General features: G+C 31.8%; 2 protein-coding genes across 2 annotated transcripts; one reads left to right on the forward strand and one right to left on the reverse strand.

Annotated features, from left to right (window-relative positions):
* Window positions 1–16621: 16621 nt before the first annotated feature.
* LOC131641727 (biotin--protein ligase 2-like) lies at window positions 16622–21371 on the reverse strand. Its single transcript, XM_058912029.1, has 10 exons — window positions 21238–21371; window positions 20873–21134; window positions 20708–20769; window positions 20463–20611; window positions 19790–19910; window positions 19465–19620; window positions 17616–17661; window positions 17215–17281; window positions 17008–17084; window positions 16622–16789 (listed from the first exon to the last, which is right to left on the reverse strand). The coding sequence occupies exons 1-10, from the start codon at window positions 21311–21313 to the stop codon at window positions 16747–16749; spliced, it is 1059 nt and encodes a 352-aa protein (XP_058768012.1). The 5' UTR covers window positions 21314–21371; the 3' UTR covers window positions 16622–16746.
* Window positions 21372–21480: 109 nt separating this feature from the next.
* On the forward strand, window positions 21481–25148 carry LOC131641726 (histone-lysine N-methyltransferase ASHR1-like). Its single transcript, XM_058912028.1, has 14 exons — window positions 21481–21620; window positions 21833–21966; window positions 22115–22249; window positions 22376–22430; window positions 22540–22658; window positions 22793–22881; window positions 22972–23053; window positions 23212–23316; window positions 23435–23525; window positions 23686–23805; window positions 23986–24092; window positions 24309–24378; window positions 24477–24540; window positions 24703–25148. The coding sequence occupies exons 1-14, from the start codon at window positions 21521–21523 to the stop codon at window positions 24857–24859; spliced, it is 1428 nt and encodes a 475-aa protein (XP_058768011.1). The 5' UTR covers window positions 21481–21520; the 3' UTR covers window positions 24860–25148.

The raw sequence follows: 25148 nt of genomic DNA on the forward strand, positions 1-25148 counted from the left end.
TCAACAATCCATCAAGCATGTTACCAACTCATCATGTAATAATTACTCCCTCCGTCTCACAATAAATGTCCTATTTGAGCAATGCGCGGTTTTTAAGAAAATGATTGGATGTATTGGTTTTAGTAAAAAAGTTAATGTCATTTACTAGAATATCCCTATTAATAGTAGTTGAATAACGTGAAAGTTACTAAATAGGGGTATAATAGTGGAAAAATAATAATGATTGATGCATTGGAATTGTAAATGGACAATTAATTTGAGACAAGCAAAAAATGCAAATGAGACACTTATTATGAGACGGAGGGAGTAATAATTGTGATGCAACATCACCACATCATAACAACACAACACAAAAGTACATGCCATTTTACACAACCACGGAGTAATTAAATCACCTACTACTAACCAAACTATTTTTATTTAGAAACCTATCGTGCTAGCTTTCTAACGCTTCGGACATCACTAAAAACAGATTCATATATGGTTTGAAAGCTATTAATTTTTGAATTTTTTCTAGTTCCTCCTCCCAAAAATCCATTTCTCTTATGAATCGAAAGGCACGTTATTTAATCAAAAATTCAGTTTCCAAAGACACAAAAACTCCAACTCTTTTCACCAAAACTACTCATATCTTCGAGTTCCGACTCTGACTCGCAATTTACAAATAATATATAAACCTTTCACTTATCACCTCCATTCTAGACCGTCTAACAATCTACATCATTCCCGTAGGCTCCTAACGTTCAACTCTCGACTCCTAACAAGTCCCACACATGACGAACAATGCCATATCACGCTTTAGCTGCGCTACTGTGATCATCTACCTTAAGGTCACCGTCTTCATTATGATTTCCAACAAGTATCAGATCTACAAGTTTCTAACTTCTGATTCTATTCAATATCCACCATAAAATCATTGTTCACTTTTGATATCCTCAACCTTCCACTCTACGGCATTAGCTCGCATACAAACTCAAGTCTCTGAATTGTTCAAAATGTCCCAACTCTTTCATATCCACTTTCCATTAGGTTCACACGAAATGGTGAACGACTATCCTCTCGATATAACGTCAATTCACTTTACACATAAAGACAAATTTATCCCATCAACATGATCCATTCTACTATCAACAAGAGATTAAGGGTGATCAGTTCCTCAATTTGTTAATAGATAGCCGACAACCATGATGGGACATAAACCATCATTACTAAACTACAATAGGGTCTCTTTATAACTTGTGCTCAATGTCACCTAAAGCACCATGGTCTAATAATCTCCTTTTTAGGTTTACAAATGCTTCCACAATTTCTTTCTCATTTGATCTCGTCGATGAGACGTGTAACACCTTAATTTACCCCGACGAATAATAATAAAATCAGAGTAAAATTTCATTTAAAATATTTATCACAAAACTAGGATGTCACATTCTTCAAAACATAAACATTTGCTCGCAATTATTAACTGATACATAACACATTTAAGTCGGATGAACCGATCAAAATAACATAGTCTTCGAAACAAATTTTACTACGCAGCGGAAAATATTCATATTTCAATTAAAACCAACATAACAACTTAATTCAACAATTGCCAACATCAATATTCAAGAAGGCTCCAATCATTTAAAATATAATAAAGAAACAAACAAGCGTTCATCCCCCTAGTGTTACGTATCGGAACAACGACGCCGACTCGAACTAACTAAAGGTAACCATCATTCACTCATGATCACCTGCACGTTACTCACATAGAGGCATCATTCAAACAGTAATGGTGACATATCATAACAATATAAAGAAACGTATGATAATAAGTATATGAGGAATAAAGTCGTACATATTTCACCAACTCCACATAATTATCATCATCCATCAATACATAAAATGCAAGTATTCGACAGCAAACAACTTATTATCACATCACTAGTTATAAAATGCAATAAGACCAACACTGACTCAGATGCATGTGGTACCAATAGGGCATAAGCCCTCAACATAATGTCAATAAATAGAGACAGCAGCAGGGCATAAGCCCATAACAACTTGCCAATCCAAGCCATCAACATAGCATAAGCCCTCAACAATGCAATGTATGCAACACCCACATGCAACAATACAGTTATACAACCATAAGGCATAAGCCTTTTATAAACGCCGATACAGGCCATCACCTCATAGTCATCACACAACCACATCACACACTTATAAACAGCAATTAGCCAATAAGGCTCATGATATCTTCCTCAAACAATCAAACGATTAAATTATGAAAAATTAACCAAAACTCATGATAAATCATTAGTATACAAGACTCAATTCAGTTTTGAACAATATAAAACTTTTTCTCCCATGTCTCGCTAAGCGCCTTTAGCTCGCTAAGCAAAATAGCGATTATGCAGAAAAAATTTGCTACGGGATAACTACTGTCCAAGCTACTTTTTACCCCAAAAACTCATCTTAAACAGTCCGGTTTTACAAAATAATCATATATTAACGTTCCTTTATTCATATAACATCAATTGGGATCATAAAAATGCAATTCTACGACGTCACTTTCGTCACTGAATTTTCGGTCAAAACATGGAATTTTGTGAAAACCAACAAGAAGACCAAATTTCATGAGATAGAAACCATACAACTCATATACATCACATAGAAACAAGGAATTGTCATCAAACATGCATCAAATTATCAATTCTATAGATTTCCCATTCAAAACCTAAGAACATCAACATAGAAATCAAAACCCCATTCCTATATACAAATCATCATACCTAACCTATTAGAGTTAGAACTCCACCCTTACCTTGGTGACTTTCTACTCTTACAATGGATTTCTTTCCCTAGCCTCTTTATGCCTCTTGTCCTCTTCTACGATAACCTCTCTTTTCACGTTCTGTCTAACTTTTCTCTTCCCAATTCTCTTTTCTCTCTTATTTTAGTTAACCCCTTACTAACTTTTATCTCACTAATGAGCTTAACAAATAATATCTCCACTATTCCTCATGCTAACACAACAAAGGCTCAATTAACTATTTAATCATTTATTTTATTATTATTATTCAACTTCTAATAAAATAGCATAAACACTATTGTCTGGCCACACCCTCACGTTTCTACACTTTTAGACACACACCCTCAACAACACAAATCCACAATTAAATCACAATTCCACCTAATAATTCACACAAAAATAATTAAATCATTGAATAAAACAAACGAGGGTTACAATTCTCCCCGAATTAAAAAAATTTCGTCCTAAAAAATTTATCTGATGCAAACATCTCCGGATGCGACTCTCACATCTTACTTTCTAATTCTCATGTCGCATTCTCTCCAGCATCTCCTCCCCAAACAACCTTTACTAGAGCAATTTCCTTTCCCCTCAGCTTCTTTATCTCACAATCCTCGATCCGTACAGATACCGTCTCAGCTGTAAGGTTATCTCTCACTTAAACATCATCCATCAGAATCACATGAGAGTGATCAGAAATATACTTTCAAAGTTGCGAAACATGAAACACATCATGAAAATTTGAATTATTAGGTGGCAAAGCCACACTATATGCAATAATCTCCACTTTTTCAGAAATCTGATATGGACTGATAAACCGAGGCATCAGCTTCCTCGACTTCAAGGCACGACCCACACCTCTCACCGGAGTGACCCTAAAAAATACATGGTCTCCTACTTGAAATTCAAGATCTTTCCTTCTCTTATCATGGTAACTTTTCTGTCTACTTTGGGAAGATTTCATCTTTTCCCGGATTAGTTTCACCTTTTCGGTAATTTGTCTAACAATTTCAGGTCCCAGAACTACACTTTCACCGGATTGATACCAACATAATGGAGTCCTACACCTCCGACCGTACAAATTTTTAACTAGTGACGATATACTTTCTCTAGTACAGTGCTTATAAATCTAGTCAAATTTTTCGAATCCAAGATATGTAGGAACTTAAATTTCCCATCTTTGAAGAGTTTTTCATACAGAAAAGTTGGTTTTAAAAATTCTTTGTTCCACAAATATTGGTTGAAGACTTTTTCTGGAGAAGATCTAGAGAAGTATGTAGAATCAAAACTAGATGATGCATATGGTGAAGAGCGAACTCTCTTTAGTGTCATTGTTGTAATTTTGAGAGAATGAGAGAAGAATTTAATGCAAGTAATAGTATAGAAATGAGTAAAAGAAAAGAAATTCAGATTAAGAATAGTTTGAAAAGAGTGTATCTTTTAAAGACAACCCATAATCGATTATGACCTAGACAGAATCCATTATCAAGCAGAAATAATGCGGTAGTACTTGATTAAGGAGTGCTCGTAGTCGATTACTAGGTTTTCAAAATTGTAATCTATTATGATGAAGGGTGTAATTGATTATGATGTGTGCCTTTTTTTGAATCAATAGGAAATTTTTATTAATTCAAAAACAGGTATACAAAAGCGATCATAATGATCCAGCTCAAAAGTTCAAAGCGACAAAAAAAACTCTCATAGCATCAATCTAGCTAAGTGTGGACGTAAATTCTTCTTAGTCCACCCTTTATACACTATCGTGTCTATAATTTTTTCCTCTATTCCTTGTGTATGTACATCTCTTTCAAAACATTTTTTATTTCTATAGTTCCGAAACTCGTAAATGCTCTCCGCTACCGCAAGTTTCAGCACTGCAGCTAGGGCCCCTTTCCCTTTGGTGTTCTTTACTATCCATCCAATTTGTTGATCCCATCCCCATGCAACATAAGGAACTTGCACCCACTTTAGTATATTTTGCAAAATTCTTCTAGTTTCCCCACAGTTAAAAAAAGGTGATTTTTTGTTTCATTTTCTGTACAGAAATAGTATGTGGAGTTCTCCACCACACCATATCGATACAATCTCGCTTTTGTTGGCAGGCGCTCTTTACATGCCATACAAAGTGTAACTTTCGCTCTTGGCCTAGCTAAATTTCCATAGAACATGGTTTTCCACAGTACGTTTGTAAGTCCTTTTGTAGCTCCTTGTACATCCTGGCCATATGGAACTTGTTTTGATGCAGCATTTCCTGCCACCCTTCACTCTGTCCAATAGTAGCCCTCTGACTCAGTACAACCTTTATGATCCAGGAGGCATTCTTCGTCACTTTCGCCTCCATAATATCTTGACGTTTGATATAGTACGTGTGCACAAAGAATAATCAATTATGAAGTAAGAGAAACCTGGTTTTTTATATTTTTGGGCTTTGAGAGCATTTGGCCCGATAATTAACTCATTATTTCTTTTTAATGGATTTTCTGCAAATACTAATTAACATACTCGACAATAAAATTAGTAATAATAGTAGAGACTAAAAAATGCATCAAATTTATTTATTTAATGGGATATAAAAACAACTCTTAGTGAGAAAATGCATTAATATTGAACAAAATATCAAACTTATGGATTAAAAAATTGATCATACCTTATTTCTTCAAAATTTTGATTTGTTTAATCATTCTTTTTCAGTTTGAGTATATTATTTAGTTAAATCTTGATGAGACAAGTAATTTTTTTTCTATAAAAGAGAGAACCTTCCATTTTTAGGAGTGAATGGTAAAAGGTTATTCTTGTCTCTGGTCATGTGCTTTGAACAACTGATGCAAAAATACCATTTTGAGTTTGAGGTTGTAAAACACACCTACAACACAGGTTGTAAAGCACACCTACAACACAATTTGAAGTCTCAATCTTAGGTACCCAAATCATTTTGGGCCATCTAAAATTAGTGTCATGCATATTGCCTTTAGGAATTCATTTCCTTGTGACATTTGATTCATGATCTTTTCTCATATAACAGAAAGAACAAGCGTGTCCATGTTTACCATATTTTCTTTGTAGTTTTTCATTAAACATTTTGACTTCTTCCTCTTTTTCTGATTCATCGGATGAGTCTGTGTCGTTATCATCCCATTTAGTGTAAGCTCCTCTTCAAGCTTTTCACCATCTTTAGCTTTATTTCTTTATGATAAGTTCTTTCTTTTTATTTTCTCATTTTTAAAGCTTCCTGAGATGATTTATTTCAAGCTCATGTTCCTGCATTATCCAAGCAGAATAGCCAAATCCATAAAAGAATAATCCTTAGATTTTTAAAATTGCAGTTTCTTTAGGTTCTCAACTAAAATTTAAACATATAAGAATTTTGTTAGTAAAAAAAAATTCTTGAAATTCTTTCCAAGTGTTTGGAGATGATTATCTTTATGGATAAACCATTTTTTTTACATATTTTGGACCCTTTCTTTTGATTTTATCCTAAATAACTAAAATTCATTAATTAAAGTGTCCATTCTAACCCTTTTGATCTCATTAGTACTTTCATGGATAGTATTAAAGGTGTAATGCGATGCTACAGTTTAATACATGAATGATCTTTTAAGTACTGAAAGCAATTGTTATTAAGTTTTTAGCTTTCAAATTACATTACATTTTTTTCATTTTCTTCTATGGTGCAGAGAAAACTTGGTTTATTCATCATTTCATTATTTACAAAGTGAGTAAGAATAAATGAACCATTTTCTACTGCATCTTATACATCAAAATTTGTAACATTAAGAAAAAATTCATTGTTTCTATCCAATGACCATACCCTTCACCATTGAAAGGTGGATGTGATCTTGCTTCTTAAGACGATTAATCTACACACAAGATTTAAGCTCAGATTTTACTTGTTGATCAGGCAACTTCAAACACAAGAGTGAGTGAATTGTGATTTTAAAAGTTTATTAAAAGCTAAAGAAAAAAAAGATTTTTAAATCAAGTCTTAATATGAGGGTAGAAGAAGGAGAAAAAGATAACTAATGAAAAAAAAAAGCTAAAAGAGATTAGAGATAAAGGAAAACACACGCCAAAATTATTCTAGTTTAACCAAAAATCACGAATCCTACTTTCAGTCCTAAGAATAACGCCTTTAGATTTTTCACTATCAACCAAGCATTTAACAATAGTTCAACTTAAAACTCTTACACCAAACTTTTAACACAGGTTTAACTCTCAGCCTTTATACCAAACTTTTAATCAATAATTACGCTTGCAATATTAATATCTTACAATGTTCAAGAAAATAAGTCATTCTTAATTTTACAATGATATCATAATAACAAAACATAGCTACACTAGATTTTATTATAGAAATTTCACACTATATATACCTATAGAAATTATAAAACTAAATAAGAGAAGAACAAAAGACTTTTGATGTTTTTTCGAATTGTTCATGTTTTCAAATGAACATAAAGATTCACTAAAAAGAAAATAATAAAAAAAGTTTAATGGTGATCCATAATCAATTATGCTAAAGAGTTTTAGAAAAATTTAGCTTAGATTCGTATCATAATCGATTATGAAGTATTCAAAATTGATTATTCGCAAGACCCACCTCACAATCAATTATACTATCATAATTAATAGAGAGTAAGAAACACTTCATAATCAATTATTTATGCAAATTAAACACTTGATTAACAAAATAAACATTTCATAATTCAACAGTGCACTAAACAAAATAAACACAACAAAATCATCTAAAATATTCAATTAATCAAAAAAAATAAAACATAGACATATTATTTAATTCAAAAACCATGTTTTCACAACTCTAAAAGTAATATTAAAATAAAATAAACAACTAAATAAATAATTTAAAATTTCCTAAAAGATATCAGAATCCTCTATATACTTGTTTTGTTACCACTCTAAGTATTATGTAGGTCACAAATGTGTAAAAGAATCCTCTAACTATGGAGTGACTTTATGTCTTCTTCCAATATTTTCTGTCCAAAGTAGCCCCTCTAGTACATCATGTGACCAAATGGTCCAAAAATAGTGCAAAGGCAAAAGGCTCAATATTTGAATTCTTTTAACAAAATATAATAGTAATGGACCCACATTTAGTAGCTTATAATTAGTGAGATTGATGATAATCATTGTTATACCAAAGTTAATTTTTGACCATCTTCTCTTTAAAGTTATCACATCTTCTTCCACTTTAGTTGCTTGCTTGGGAACATGTCTTATGCCCAAATGCAAATCCGTTATAGTAATAAAGAAAGATAAAGTATTCAAAGTAGTTGACAAAACTATAGTCTAGAACAGTTCAAGCCTACAAAATGGACACTGTGTTTAGATTTATTTATCAAACTCGTCTATGGACAATTTCTTTTTGACTAGGACAACTTTTTGAATAACAACAATTTTCGTTAGGTAACTTATAACGAAATCATTTGTTGATTATGCATTTATACTTTTTTTAAGTTTATTTTAATAAAAACTTTAAAATTGTATTTTAATAAAATAATTGAAAATTATAGAAAAATTAGAACTCTTATCCACCTTATATGCTTTCATGGAATTCTATCTTAATTTTTTAATAGTTTGAATAGTGTATTATTTTTCTTTATTTTTTTTAATTTTATTAGTCTATGTCTGTTAGTCCAGTTCGATTGATACTTCTAAAAACATTTGATTGAATAATTGCGAATTTAAAATGTGACACTTATTTAATCATTTTAAATGATAGAAATTATTAGACGAAAAATATTTTAAAAATTGTTTTGTTTTTATAAATTTTCAACAAATTAAAAAACCAATTTTCAATATTTGAAATTTTAGAAAATAATTTCAAATTAAATTATAGGGACTAATTTGAATTTTTTTTAAAATTTTGTTGATGAATTGGCAAAATTAAAAAAAAAAAACTACAACAATTAAATTTTTTATAAATATCAGGTTGATATTCACATTATATTATTGTATTAGAGTAACGAATGAATTTTAAATTATTACTTTTTAGATAATATATGAAATCCAACGATTTAGCTTAAATAAAACGATTCATAAAATCTTTTCCTTTAAAATAAATTTAAAATTTTCATTCAAAATATAAAATTTTGATGAAAGAATATAAATTCCCTAAAAAATTATTGTATCATTAAAATATTTCATTATAATACAATTTTTTTAATTAAAATGATAATTTATAATAACTTTTTAATATTAACATAAATATAAATAAATATAGTAGACAAAAATTGAATTATAAATCGATAATTTATATTTATTTAACATAACTAATATCAGTTGAGTTATCCACCTATTCATTTAATTCATTTTAAATAAGTGGAAGATCACTATTTCTTCTAATCTTATTTATAAGAAAAAAAAATATTTTAAACTCATTCAATATGCAATATATCTAATTTATATATTGCCTAAGTAAAATAAATTATTTCTTAAATTAAAACAAAAATCAAAAGGCAAACAAATATCAATATATTATCAACAAAATTCTTACAAGGATTTGAGGTAATCTTTGGATTTGGATTCTCTCCTTCGCAATTTTCTCTCCAACTATCTCCTTTACATTTATGTCACTTTCTCTCTATTATTTTCTCTCTCCTATTTTATTTATTATTTTTTCTTAATCCTTTCTATGCAATTACATGTGTTTTGGTTGAAGGAGAGGGATGGAGGGAAGGAGAGAATCTATTGTAGGTAATCTTTACCAACCGGACTAAATTACTAAATTAATAAACATCTAAGAAGTTAATCCAAGTACACCCCTAATAGTAACACTTTGATTAGCTACTGTTCTTTTGACCTTGTTTTCCAAACACTAATCTCACTTTAATGATTCACTTACTCATATACAATCATCTTCGATAATGTCAACATTATATCATTGCCTTCCACCGTACATGATATAGAATATACAATAAACAACACTAAACAAACCATGCTTAAGATCTTTTTTTCAAAAGGACCATGCTTAAGATCTTACTAAAGCAAAAGCTTGATAATTACATCACATAGAATTAATTAATTAATTAGTAGCTTATTTGTATCATAAAAGTTAGGTTATTGATAAGTGGTGATGTCTTATTCTCACAAGTAACTGGTCCCACCAAAGCCTGTCTCCCCATGTGATCATCCAAAGGATCTTTGACTAATCTTTGAATTAATCATATGAATATGTGGTTATGGTGCACAAGTTTAGTTACTGCAGGCCATGTTTTTGTGAGATGAGATCTCAAACATTATGTGTATGCTTTTTTTGTTTGTCTTTGAGTTAGATGTTCTTGAGGGTTAACTTTATTTTATCCATTTGTTCTTTAATTTGTCGTTGCTTTTGAATCATCATGCATGCATTGATGGGAGTAAAGTACTATCATAACGTGTGAGGTTCGTGCTTTATTAGGATGCAAACATGCTTTGTAAGAGATAATTGTTTTGAATTTTGTAAAGATGAATCTAGTAGTTACAATTTCTCTATCACAAAAGAAAGGTACAAATAAGAGATAAATATGCACAAGTACTAATGAGGATTAAGGCTAACAGAATAGACTAGGCTGTTCAACATGATGGAGATTGTAGAGTGTAAAATTTGTTTATTTTAGTGGATTCTAATAGTCTATAGTCGATTGCAATATAAACTTGATGGTAGTTGAACCATTTTGCATTTGAAGATGTGTTTAGTGGAGAACTTAGAATTAAATTAATATTTCTAGACAATATGTTATTACTACCTCCATTTTTATTTATAAGAAAATTTAAATTTTTTTATTTATAAGAAAATTTAAATTTTTTTATTTATTAAATAAACAATATATTTAAACTATATGTAGGATAGATATATCATTTATTTAATGAACATATAAAATTAACGTTTACTTATAAATAAAAATGAAGGAAATATAAAATAGTATTCAACAAAATAATAATCCTATACACAATAATTTGTTTATATCTACTTCGTAAAAGAGGGCTTTGAGAAAGAGTACAATTATACTTTTAAAATTTTTATTTTGGAAAAGAGTGCTATTATACTTTTAAAATTTTTTATTACAAAAGATTATAATTGAGTTAAAAAATAGTTATTTTATTTTTTAATTTTTTTAATTCTTTATATATGAATCACACAAGTATAAGATGTTTAGAAAATTTTTTTAATTCCTTTTAAATATCTTTAAAGTTTCAAATTTTAAAAACACACTAAAAATTTATCATTGTCTCTAGGCATGACAATTAGGCGGGGCGGAGGCGGGTTTAAGCACATCCAGTCCGGCCCCGGCCTCCAAACCCGGTTAGCGCTTATAATTTGTCCCCTATCCCCAACAACAAGTGGGTTTCTTCGTCCCGTTCTCAACCACATAAACTATAATTTTTTTAAATACTTATTTTTTCCTAATAGAAATAAAAGTTAATCATTAAACTAAATAATTAATTATTTCAAAAATAATCATAATATTTAATATTTTTATTTAATTTATATTTTTAAAATAATAAATAATAACTCTAACAAACATGATATTTTAACATTAAAAAAGTATAAATAAATAATAAAAATAAGGCTAATAAATTAAATTTGGAGGGGTGGGTGCGGGCGGGTACTAGCATTCCCCCGCACCCGTAATAAAAAATTGGGTTTTCCCGCACCGACCCGAATTAAATCGGGTTTTAACCGTTAAATTTAGGGCGAAGGCGGGCGGTTCTGAGCGGGGCCGGATTTATTTGTCATGTCTAAATGTCTCTCTAAGATTATCATTCGAATTTCTAAACTCTTCTCTCTCTCTTTGTCTTCAGCTCTAAAATTCTTAAGGTTGCGAAGACAAGAAATACTTATTTATAATTGTCGAAACCTAACATATCCACAACTCATGCATAAGCTAAAGTAAGACAGGGTATATGGAATGTAAGTTAATCAAAAGGAGAAGTGTCTCTAATATAAATGTGAAAGTTCAAGACCTTATCATTCAACTAGACATGTGATTTAAATATCTTAGGTTTGTAATACAAAACGATGGAGAAATAAAAGGGGATGTAAACCATCGAATTCAAGTTTGGTGGCTGAAACAGAGAAAGACTTCAAGGATTTTATGTGTCACAAAAATATCGCTCAAGTTGAAGGGAAAAGTTTATTGAGCTGCGGTATGACTTGAGACGTTGTACGAGACAAAATTTTGGGCGTTTAAGAATCATGATGAGAATGAAGTAAGTGTAGCAGGGATAAGGATGTTGTGTTAGATGTGAGGTAAGATTAGACGAGATAAAATTAAAAATGGCAATATTAGAGAGAGTGTTGGAATAACACATATAGTAGAAAAGATGGTAGAGAAGTAAACTAAGAGATGGGTGAATTGTGTAACATTGATTTAAATGATAAATTTATTATTATAATGGATACATGATATAATTTATATAATGATCATGACCGACTAACAAATCTTAACTAAAAGAATAGAAAATGCTAATTATCATATAATAAAAAGAACCAAAATTGCTAAAACACCATAAAATAAAAGCACAAATAATAAAAGACGTTTAACTATACTATATAACTAGTTAGAGACCCGTGCTGTCGCACGGGTGCATCATTTATGGTGTAGTATTTTTTTAATGATATGAAAAAAAAAAGTTTGACCAAATTGTATATATATAATGGAAATTAACCATTAGAAAAAAATTTATTAATAAGATTTTCATAGTCAATTTCATAATGCTTTGCAATTTCAACAACATATATTTTGAGGATGGTAATTTAATTATGATATTGTGTAAATAACTAAAAAAAATATGTAGTAATTTAGAATTTTAAAATAATAATCATGAATATATTTGGGGGCGACCGTTGTTGAACCGTCGCAAATTTCTTTTAAGAGCAGTTGGGCCTACAACCGTCGTAAAATGTTTCAGATTTTTAAAGATTTTGTCTCTTGAATTAAAATAATGATTGATTAACTAAAATAAATATTGTCTTGTTAGTGACCCGTGAGATAAATACATTTTTCATCATGCTAATTAAATTAAAAAAAATACATTATACAAATAAATCTAAAATGAATTAGTTATTTATTAAATAATTATACAAAGAAAAAATGATCCATGAGATGGAAAGAGAATAAAAGGAATTTTAACATTTGAAAAAATAAATAAAATATGTATTATGTTGATAGTGACCCGTAAAAAAAAGAAAGAGAATGAGGTAGCTAGTGTATTATGTTTTTAAAATTAAAAGAATACATTATACAAATAATTTTAAAATGAATTACTTAATTATTAAATAATTAAGCAAAGAAAAAAATTGATTCATGAGACGAAAAAAGAATAAAAAGAATTTTAAAATTTGAAAAAATAAATAAAATATATATTATGTTGATAGTGACCCGTAAACTACAGTCTAATATCATGTAAATTTATTTAATATTGTATAAAATATATTTAAAAATATGCAAAATTAAAATGAATGATTCAATTATAAATGAATGATAATCATAAATATGCAACTATATTATATTTTCAATTGAAATTGTACTTTATAAGGAGAGAGAAAATGAGGTAGTGTATTATGTTGTAGAAAGTTGGTGGACCAATGAGAGTGAAACACTTGGTGCAAAAGATAAAAAGGTGAAGAGTTATTTTGTTAGTTACCAAAATGTCCATTTTGTAGAGTAAATTTATTTTGAGGAAAGGGCAATTTAGAGAATTTGGTCAATCTTTTAATATATGTTAGATAGTAGATATAAGCATATAGAGAAGAAAATGTTTGTTGGGAAATCATTGAAGAGGAAGCATTCACATTAGGTCAAACACTCATCTAAAAATCAAAGACTCACCCAAACAAATGAGAGAGACACCACATAATCACCTAAAATCTTAAGCTGATAGGTGCATGGGTCCTCTCATTTATAAAGTGCTCAACCTGCACTTTTTCCAAGCAATGTGGGACTTAGAACTCACACTTGTTTCTCCACACAACTCACTTTATTCTCAACAATCTCCCCCTCAAGTGTGAGTTCATCCACTGTACTCCCCCTCAAACGAAAGCTCTTTCATCCGCATGATTGTGCCGCCATTGAGAGATAGCCTTATCTCGTCATGGACAGTTCAACGGGACACGCCGCCTGACCACCATGTCAGGTAAACTTTCGACACAAGGAGTCAGTCTGTTTCTCGAACTGGGCTCTGATATCACTATTGAGAAATCATTGAGGAGGAAACATTCACATCACGTCAAACACTCACCTAAAGATCAAAGACTCACCCATACAAATGAGAGAGACACCACATAATCACCCAAAATTTAAGGTGATAGATGTATGGGTCCTCTCATTTATAAACCGTTCAACCTCCACTTTTTCTAAATAATGTGAAACTTAAAACTCACATTTTTTTTTCTCCATACAACTCACTTTATTCTCAACAAAGTTCTCCACCATTTGATGGAAAACATTAAAGAAAATTATAAATAACTGAACAAGAATTAAATAATCATATAATCAAAATAATTGAGGTCTGCGAGAAATTTTAACAAATATATGATATCATAAATTATTTGATAAAATTAATTCAGTTAATAATGTAGAAAATGATAAAGGATTGATGATGAAAAGGGAAGAATATGGTGGAATGAGAAAAAGAAATGGAAAGAAAGAAGGGGGTGAATGGAAAAATATGTACAATTTCATGGTGGAAACTATAACCTTTGAAACCATGTTGTGAAACATAGATGAGACAAAGAAAGAGAAAAATAAAATAGGGATGAATGAATTTTTTAGTATTGATTCAAATAATAAGAGTGTCATGATACACTTACTTTATTTAGTGATCATGATCAACTAACAAATTTTATAAGAATGAAGTTTTTACTATTGGTAACAACGCTTTTGTAAAAAATATATATAATTGGTGAAATTAAAAGTCGAACTTCTAACTTTTTGTAAAAAAAAAAAATCTTTTTTTTTGTATTGATACATTTTTTTATACTATTTAACGATATGAAATTGAACGGTGTCATGACTCCCTTCCGGCTGCCATAACCTCATGGCAACATAATTTCATTTGTACTCTAAATCTCAACCAATTTCTCTTAATCTAATTTCTTAACTTCTTGTTAAGACTCTGATTTGGGAAAATATAAGTCATGTTTAAACTGCAACTAAAGAAAAATATTACTCAAATATTTTAAGGTCTTCAGTAAGGTGGTGCCATACATCGGTAAAGGTGTGGCAGCAGCGCAGATCAATAGAGGTGTGCTGACGACGCAAATCGGTTGAAGTGTGGCAATGGCGCAAAGAAAATCGACGACAGCTTGATGAAAACGAAGGCAGACATAATTCAATGTTTAGTTTTTATTTTAGTTTTCAATAAAAAAAAGTAGTCACGTGATATCATAATAATAACTCAATTCACCTAATGGATTAAAACAACTGAAAAGACATAATCAGTTTGCGCCTTTAACGTTAGAGAATCCATTTCCGATACCATTTCCCCCTTCCGCCTCAATATAAATCCTCCACTTATGGGTTGTTGAACCATTTCACATTTGAAGATGTGTTCATTGAATAACTTAGAATTCAATTAATATTTCTAGACAACTAGACTAATTTCAACCTTAATATAATTATTACTATTATAAACTTGATGAAAATTTACCATTAGAGATGAATATTTGATGTTGACATATACCAAATAATCAACCACATTCCATAAAACCAGTTCTAAAAAAAAACACTACTCTCCCATATGTGGCTCGAGACATGATGACAACAAGTAACATCTGCTTACAAATCACAAGAGCATTCACTGTCTCCTATAGAGACAGACCAACGCCTCATTAATTCACCTAATGGTTAAATTTAACCATATTTTGCGGATAGATGTGTGTGCTTGCTGGTAGATCCAATTCTAAAAAGAATACTAACAAAGAAAAAGCCTACAAACTACTCTCTTTAGCCTGTCACCAATGATCATGAGATGAAAGGTTTTATCTCTTTCCCTTTGAGAATGACTCAGCTTCCATCATTATGATGGAGACATAGGATTCCATATAGAACCTATGCATGGTTTTAACTCTTGTATCTATTCTATGACAGACGTTTTGTTGAGAATAAGGTTGTTCCGTGTATGGTGCAGATTGATTAGATTTTTTGAACATGACAAAATAGAATATTATAACAAAACAAAACAAAGTCTATAATATAGTCTTTTCAAAAAAAGTGTCTATAATATTCAAGTAAATGCAACTATTATTATGGATCTAGAACCTTAAACAGAAACGTGACAACCATAAGCCAATACAAATGTGTAACTATTGACTCTCAAGCGGATATCGAGTTTTAAATAAAGACGAATCTTTCGTTCAAGAGACTGAGTTAGCATTACGCCTAGAACATTTTTTGACAGACGTTATTTACCTCTCGGCCGAACTCTGGATTACCAGAGGTCGGTTAAGAGAAAAACGTACCTTGAATTTAAAGAATGTACATGACACCTTGGTCATGATGATGGTGAGGTAGATGGATGACAGACAATCAACAAACTGACATAATTAAGCACCTAATTAAAACTTTATTTGGAACCAAAGAAAACAAAAAATGAATCATAAAGAAAGAAACATTTTAATTTTCAAATCATTGTATAGCTGGCGAAAAAGGACCACCAAACTTCTTACAAATGATTAACTAAAGCAATCATGAGCTTGGTCTTAATAACAGAAAATAATTAATAATTTATTTTGGTTGCAACTGCATGATTATACTATATGTTGCTTGACCAGACAAGGAAAGAGCTTGATAAGTTAGAATATACAACAGCTCTAAAATTCTAATCACAAAATAAAAATGAAACATTAGATTTATTTTTAAAAAAATGCTATAAAGCTAATCCTATAGTAATAAATTATAGAAAAGTACATAAGATATGTTGCCTCTTGTCACATGAGCAATGGAATCTTTCACTCACTCAAGCTTCCTTCTGACTAGTCCTTTGAGAAAGTCAAAGCTGTGAACATAGTAAAAAATTCTCTTGAATTTTGTTTGATATATCATAATCATGTCATGCAATAATGCAATAATATAGTTTGAAATATTCAGCTGATTTATAAATGTAGCTATATGAGATGAGACAATGTCATTGTTTGTAATAACTATATGTTTGCCTCAATTTCAAAAGGCCAATTAAGTGCAATGTATTTTGCTCTAGAAATATTCTGTCATTACCTATTACCATCAGGGTGGAGCTCACACATTTGATTGTCATCACCGACGGCCAACAAGTATCCTGAGGACGTTAAACCCTACGAAGAAAAGCAATTATTGATATGATAAGTTTAATTAATTTCCTGTGATGATGACAAGTTGACAATCGAATTTCAACTATCGATAGAAACATTGAATGTGGCTGGAGACAATTTCCGTCGACCATACCTGAATAGTTACCACATGTTCAACGACTTTGTCCTCGTTCTTTTCTTGTACAATAACTCTTTGCCCACTGCATGATGTTTTGAATGTATAAGCAGAAGTATAGATAAACCATTCTACATGTATTAGTATAGTATGCAATAACAGGCTTTCTTTTTGTTTTTATAAATAAAATTACAAGTTGGTAACTAGGATGATGAATACAACGTTATGTTTAAAACTCCAGTTTAACTGCCAACTAAAACAAATGAGTATTGTGAAACTCCAGTTTTTCAGTAATTAATATTGTGAAACTATGTTCGGTGTATGAGAATAGTATCCTTTGCGATTGAGATGAAAGTACAACAATAAAAGCGTAATAAAAAGAGGAGAAACAGAGACATAATACTTGAACTATAAGTTACCTGTGCAACCATGTCTTGTAATATAGTTCTTCTAGGGTTTGAAATCCTGTATTCCGCATAATCGGTTAAGTTACAAATTTTCTTAATATTATACACAATAAGTTAGAGTATACTGTGTGTGCCTCACAGCTAAGCAGAACAAAATATAGTAAGTTTAAGAAAAGTTGAAATTTGGGAACAACTCAACATAAGATTTTAACAAAAAACAGACCATTTTGGTTGTTCAACATAAGATTTCTTATTTTAGTCGTCTCTAAATCAGAAAATTTACAAGATGATAAAAAAAACAATTAGTTTAGGGAATAAATATTCTCATGTACAACTTTTATGTTTATATATTTCTTTATAGATTAATGTAGTATCATAGTCTATCCATCAAGCCACTCACTATTTATGCTCATCCACGCACTAAGCCCCAATAATGTTAGGTGCGAGGGGTATACTGAAAAACCCAAGTTCCCACTCATAAGAGATAAGGCCTGAAATGAGTTTATAAAGAGTTTATCAAATTCACATCATGATTCTCTCCACCCTACATTTCTCTCTACTTATTTTACCAACGAACAAATTCTCATAATGATTCTTTCCCCCCTACATTTCTCCCTATTCATTTTACTAACTAAGCCCTAAGAAAGTCTTAGCAAACTAACTGTTCTGCAATTCCTTCCAATTTTTCCTCAGGCTCAATGTACATATAAGGTCCAACATTAATTGCTGTACTGAGTGATCATCAATGTTTTTATGCCATTCTGCTATATGTTGTGACACTCTTTGTATACTCCATAAATTTTAACTTGGTCCATAAATCCAAATATAAGCTTGGGTGGCAGAATTTCCCATTTAAAATTGTCTGTTTTCAGAAGTCCAATGACTGAGACCAGTTTGCGTCTGGCCCATCATGTTTCCAGTTAGACTCCAAATGTCAATTCTTTCCCACTTGGCTTTTGGGATAGCTCCGGTGGCTCTACTTCATCCCTAGCTCTTGTCGTCTCCCAAATTTTGTTGCTATTTCGGAGCAACACAATAGCACAGATCTTAGCCCTCATCACTGAAACATCAACCACCATACGAGAACTTCAGTCGTTATGCTCCCCTTTCAGCATTTTCTTAAGATCAACAAAGCTCTCCCTCGAAAGAGGTTGCAATCTATGATTGCTAGTTCCTTCTAAGAACATCCTGAAATTCTCCCTTTCTTCCCCAATAAGATATCTGACAGGTCGGACCAATAGTTAGGATACAAGAGAAATTGATAGAAAGAAAAGAAAACCACAATGCTATTGAATGAATGATAGAGGAAAGGAGAGAGAAATTTCTTCTATTGGTTTCCAATTTATAACAGATTTCTCCTTTCAGAACTACCAAATTCACATTTTCCCTCCATTTATTTAACAAACCAATCCCCTATAAGATTGGCTTGGTGGTTGGAGTGGAAAAGTTAAAGAGTGGGGTGATACGGAGGGAGATGGTTCGATCCCTACCCTCATCACAGTACTAACTATACTAACATTTATCACTCAAAAACAAAATTAACTGCTCTAACTTTCCTAACTACTTTTGCATCCTCTCCAAATGTACAATACATACTTAACCTTAACATTACTCTAAGTCTCACCCTCCAAGTCAATAGTAAAGGCCATTACAAGAAATAGCACAGCCATAAAACAGAGGAAAAGAATTCACCCTGGCAAAACGGGAAATAAAGGATAATAAAAAAATTGCATGGTAAATAACCAAACAATTTTCAATTATATACTGCACTAGTGCATCCTGTTCCCTGTGATAAATCTTTTTTTTCCCTTTCCGCAAAATATACATTTTGATCAATTTCATGAGATAATTAGCATACTACCTTGATTCGTAAATAGATCAAAAAACTTCTCAAATTTGTTAAAAAAGGCTGCCAGAACATCTTCTCTTTGAAATTGGTAAGCTCCCACAGACAATTCTCTTAGAACTGAATTCAAGGAAGTTGTTGGTTTTTCATTATTTACATTCAATCCTATCCCTGTAAAATCACAGCATTTATTATGAACTCACAAAAATGACACTAAAATAAATTAAATTCTCCGTGGTGAACAGGATTTAATATTTAAAGTTTAGTTGGTATAGTGCATGGGATGGAAATGTCATTGGTCATCATTGAAAATATTTGCTACCCAAGAATACCTTATTACCTGCACTGATATTGAACTTCTTTGATTTATATGTTGAGGTGCAAAGAATGCCTCCAACTTTAAATCCATTTAAGTATAGATCATTTGGCCACTTGATTTTGACATCAATGCACGGTAATCCCTGGAATGAAAAGTGTTCAAATAAATGTACAGGAGGAGCTCAACTCGAAAACAAAATACTGTGACAAATCACAGAAGTTGCACAAAGTAAACATTTGTTATTTAACAAATTAAAATGACAAACCAAAAATCATTCAACTTTTGAAACTCCAGGATAATGGGAGTTGTCTTCTTCTACCTTTGATCCTTTCAGAAATTTTGCTGACATTTGTTCTTTATGTTTACCGGGTTTATACACACATTCTGAATATCATGGCTGTTTAGAAGCTAGACCGACCAATCAAATTTTCATTTTAGCAGATCAAAAATGAATTTCTTACAAATAACAACATTCTAAATACTACATATAACTTCATAGTTTTTTTTTCCTTCATAATCACATGAAGAACAATTACTTTTACCAGAATATTAAACTTACGTTCGTTTATTTATTCAATAACTAACTCGTACACAATTATATTGCTTGAAAGCATATAAACTTAAGTATCAAATTTAATACTAATTTCCCAAAACAAAATCACTCACGAACCATTAATTTCAAACAAGTACTTACATTAGTGTCACAGATATCCTTGATTGCCTCTGTGATAGCCAGGGAAACCACATACTGAACTAAAGGAACGACCCGTCCATCCTCCATTTGCAGAGTAAAAGAAAACATGAGGCAACCTAATGGTGACTCCCAAACATTCTTCGACCGACCTGAGAGTTTAAGCACTCAGAGCAACTTCAAAATAAACTAAAATGCAACTTAAACGGAACAGAATCACGGTAATAATACTAAACGTCCTATCAAACCTCGTCCTTTGTTCTGAATATCAGCAACACATACAGTCCCAATCGGAAGCTCACAAAAGTTACTGCGAAAAATAACACGAAATTCAGAACAATAAGATCTTAAACATACCAAAGGATAATAGTCTTAAACACAAAGCACGGAAAAGGAACAAGCGTAAAACATACTGTGACACAACATCATGTGTTGAAGATAACATTGGAGACCATATGAGAAACCTGCCAAATTGATTGGTGGAGAGAGAATTGACATAGGAACTAAATTTGAAGGAGTGTTGTTGCACAACAGTTTTATTGAATTCTGAATGCAAAACAATGGATAAGTCTCCCTTATCAGGAAGCTTGAGAGTGTTATTGGTCTTAATGGCTATAGCAGTTTCATTCTCTGCGAGTGATTTTCCACAAAGAACCAGCAAACTGTAGTCTAGAGCTGATAAAAAACGGAACAACAAATATTTCAATTTCAAAATTCAAACTTTACTCAAAAAATTGTTCAATAACCAGTTACTGAAAATAACGGTTTATGATCTAACCTGAGGATGCCATGAAAATCCTTCTTGTGGTGGCGAATAACAACGAAGCTGTTGATGCAGGGTTCTGTAACACCATTAACCGTTCAGTGTCATCACAGTAGAGAGAGAAAGCGAAGAAGAAAATCGGGGCGGATAACCCGAGGCGGTTTTATTTCGTTGACGGGTTTGGGTTTGACCCGATCCGTATTTATCGGGTCGGATATAGAATTTTCATCCCTAGTCACTATCAATATCAATAGTCAAGTGAAGTGAACGCGAACAGAGCAAAAGGTGAAAACCGAAAATGGAGGAATTGCATAAAGCCCTAAAGGATCATAGTTTAACCGTTTCCAGCGCTCATGGAAAGGGTCGTTCTCTCTTCACTACTAGGGATTTCTACCCAGGTATCTCTCTCTAACTAGTTCTCACTTGTGATTACGTTGGATTTATTATTTTTTTTCAAATTATTATCGGTGGTGTTGAAGTGTCAGTGTCGGTGTTGTGTCTGGTGTTTGTGTCCGTGCTTCATTGGTATTTTGTAAATGAAATGCCTGAGAAATGATGTAAACAGCGTTAAAATGTGTTTTCCCTATTTGATATTTATGCTGCATTGCAGGAGAAGTGATTATTAGTCAAGAGCCTTATGTTTGTGTATCAACTCATAAAAGGTGTGATGGTTGTTTCAGAACAACTAACCTTAGCAAGTGTTCACGTTGTCAAGTTGTTTGGTATTGTGGAACATCGTGTCAGGTCATGTATATGCTTTATATATCATGAATCATGATGCTACAGATATTTGAAAAAAGCAGATACAATGTGTTTTTATAGAGTTGAGTTTTATTGGAACAACAATGATATTGATATGGTATGTTGTTGTGGTTCTTTTGATGATATTCAGAAATCGGAGTGGAAGTTGCATCGTCTTGAATGTGAAGCCCTCTCAAGGCTAGACAGCCACAAGAGAAAATCTGTTACACCGTCGATAAGGTTGATGCTCAAACTTTATCTTCGAAGGAAGTTGCAAGATGAGAAGGTAAATGTGAAGAAAGTTTAGTTGTGTAATGCATTGGTGCTATTACAGTTGAACTGTTTTTTTATTGATGATTAATATGGATATAGAACAGTCATGAAAAAGTTTTAATGTTCATTTTATTTCCAGATCATTCCAAGCACTGCAATGGACAACTACAAGCTAGTGGAGGCCTTAGTGGCTCGTATCCTTTTTACTAGTTTTTTCTTAAGCGTTAGTGCAATGAACATAGATTTTTCTGTTTTCCAACATGTTGATCATGATTGTTCTTCTTAACACTTGCTTCCGCGAAGACATGTCTGACATTACAGAGGAGCAGCTGGTGTTGTATGCACAGATGGCTAATCTTGTACACTTAATACTACAATGGCCTGAAATCAATATTAAAGAGATCGCAGAAATTTTTTCCAAGGTTTTATGCTTCAAAACTTAAACTAGTTTTTATAATCCCAATCGACTATTCTATCACACATAGCGCTCTCTATGCTTTGTTTATGAGGATTTACACATACAGTCTCTAAAGTTAAGATCTTTCTGTTCCTTTAGTTTGCATGTAATGCACATACCATTTGTGACAGTGAGTTGAGACCTTTGGGAACTGGACTGTATCCTGTTGTTTCCATTATCAATCACAGGTAACCACTTAACTTATTTTTTGCTCCGAAAATAATGTCTTATTATCCTATTTCTTTTTATTCTTCTAATCATTTCGTTTTACCATATAGCTGCTTGCCCAATTCAGTTTTGGTTTTTGAGGGAAGGATGGCATCGGTACATGCTTTGCAGCACTTACCCAAGGGGACTGAGGTATGTGTTACTTTTCTTCTTGCCTAATCTCATACCCAATAAGTAATGATTGTTGTCTCTTGTCAATTTGAAATTATTTGGAAGATAAAGTGTTGCATTACATCATTATTTTTGGTCCACATAAGGTTCAATACTTTTATTGTCTGTCTTTTTTTAAGGTATTGATAAGTTATATAGAGACAGCGGGAAGCACTGTGACTCGACAGAAGGCTCTCAAAGAGCAGTACCTATTCACTTGTGTTTGTCCTCTATGCTCTAAAGTGGTACTTGCTATATCACTTAATCTGGGATAGTTTCTTGTTGGCTTCACATCATAGTACTTGATATTTCAGTAAAATTGTCATGCTTTAATTGGCTAATTCAGTTAAGTTAGTTTTGAAGGGTCAGTACGATGATGTTCGAAAAAATGCAATTCTAGAAGGATACAGATGCAAAAATGAAACATGTGATGGTTTCTTGCTCCGTACAACTGGTATGTCACTGCCTATGGCTCTAGTAAATGTCAAGTAGCAGAAAAGGAACACTATAATCGTTTACCGGATATTGATTTTGTAGTCTAATGACATCCTCTAGTCCACCACGTGTTACTGACCTTTGTTTTTTTTTCTTTTTTTGATCTGTTTAAATTAAAGATGGAAAAGCATTCCAATGCCAAGAATGTGGGTTAATTAGGGACAAGGAAGAAATAAAGAAAATTGCAACTGAAATAAAATCGCTATCAGAAGAAGCTTCTAAGCCTTCTTCTAGTGCCGGTATCCTTAAACATTTCTGACTAGAACTTGTAACTGCAATTGCTGTCACCTGAACTATTTTTATTTTGCATTTGCATCCAATCTTTTTTCTTTCTTACCCTTTATCGAAACCTTGATCCATGTACGAAGGAAATTACCGTCAGTTTATGCCCTTGAAATTAAATCCTTGACTATATGTAGATTATGAAGAAGCTATATCTATATATAAAATGATTGAGAAACTGCAAACAAAACTATATCATCCTTTCTCAATCTACTTGATGCAAACACGAGAGACGATTTTGAAGGTAAGCTCGTCCTTGTAGTTCTCTATCTATAATTGTTACTATTCCGTTATTAATTATTAATATATATTGCTTGATGATACCAAGTACAACCTTTACACGCATGTTTTAACTTAGCAGTTCAACTACTGTGGAGAAGTGTATATAACCCATTAATGCAGTAATTGGTATTTTAACTGTGAATTAGTGAATCTTAAGACCCGACGTTGTCATCTGCAGTCATTAATGAAGCTGGAACGTTGGAGAGAAGCTTTAGCATATTGCAAACTGACCATACCAATCTATCAAAGTATGTCATCTGAAACTCCTATCCTCTATAATTGACAAAATTATAAGCTTCCTTAACACTGATTCTATTGGTAGTTTAAGCCGTTACTTTCGTTGCAGGAGTCTATCCAGCTGTTCACCCTCTACTTGGCTTGCAATATTATACTTGTGGAAAACTTGAATGGTTAGTACATGTCAACTGAAGCTCATACACATTTGATGTGAACATTAAACTCTTCTACTAATGAAGCATATATAAAGATGTTAAATATCATGCTTCTCTCTCCTTAATAGTACATTTGTGCATGTCTGTATATATTGTTTGAGTTTAATGGTCTTGATATAGGTATCTTGAAGACACAGAGGAAGCTGTTATATCATTGACTAAGGCCATGGATATACTAAGGATTACTCATGGTACAAATACTCCATTTGTTAAGGAACTTTTAATGATGTTGGAGGAAGCCCGTGCAGAATTAACGAACAAATCGTCTTCCAAATAGGTGTAGAATGACAACTTAATGAGACTAATATTGCAGCTGATGTACAAGCAAAGCAAGTCACTGGAGCTTGATCGCTGAAAATTATTATTAAAGACTGCACTTGTTAACTAATGAAATTTGCTCAGTCAGTCACATGAAATTCATTATGGTACATTATGAAATGGAGTGGTTGTCGTAGAGACCCGGTTTGCGTTATGCCTTTTTTGCTGGGTCCTTTTGTACTTTAATATACCCTTTCTCAGTCTGTCTGAAGGTTATATAATAACTGTTACTTTCCTTTTCTTAACAA

This window comes from Vicia villosa, unplaced genomic scaffold (genome assembly GCF_029867415.1).
Source record: "Vicia villosa cultivar HV-30 ecotype Madison, WI unplaced genomic scaffold, Vvil1.0 ctg.003998F_1_1, whole genome shotgun sequence".
Taxonomy (NCBI): Eukaryota; Viridiplantae; Streptophyta; class Magnoliopsida; order Fabales; family Fabaceae; genus Vicia; species Vicia villosa.

Coding starts and splice junctions, on each gene's coding strand:
- LOC131641727 (XM_058912029.1), bottom strand. CDS start 21,313: ATGGTGTTACAGAACCCTGCATCAACAGCTTCGTTGTTATTCGCCACC. Junction 21,135..21,237: donor GATTTTCATGGCATCCTCAG/GTTAGATCATAA, acceptor GTTTTTTATCAG/CTCTAGACTACAGTTTGCTG. Junction 17,085..17,214: donor AACATGTGGTAACTATTCAG/GTATGGTCGACG, acceptor TTTTCTTCGTAG/GGTTTAACGTCCTCAGGATA.
- LOC131641726 (XM_058912028.1), top strand. CDS start 21,521: ATGGAGGAATTGCATAAAGCCCTAAAGGATCATAGTTTAACCGTTTCC. Junction 22,250..22,375: donor GGAAGTTGCAAGATGAGAAG/GTAAATGTGAAG, acceptor TTTTATTTCCAG/ATCATTCCAAGCACTGCAAT. Junction 23,054..23,211: donor ACTTACCCAAGGGGACTGAG/GTATGTGTTACT, acceptor TCTTTTTTTAAG/GTATTGATAAGTTATATAGA.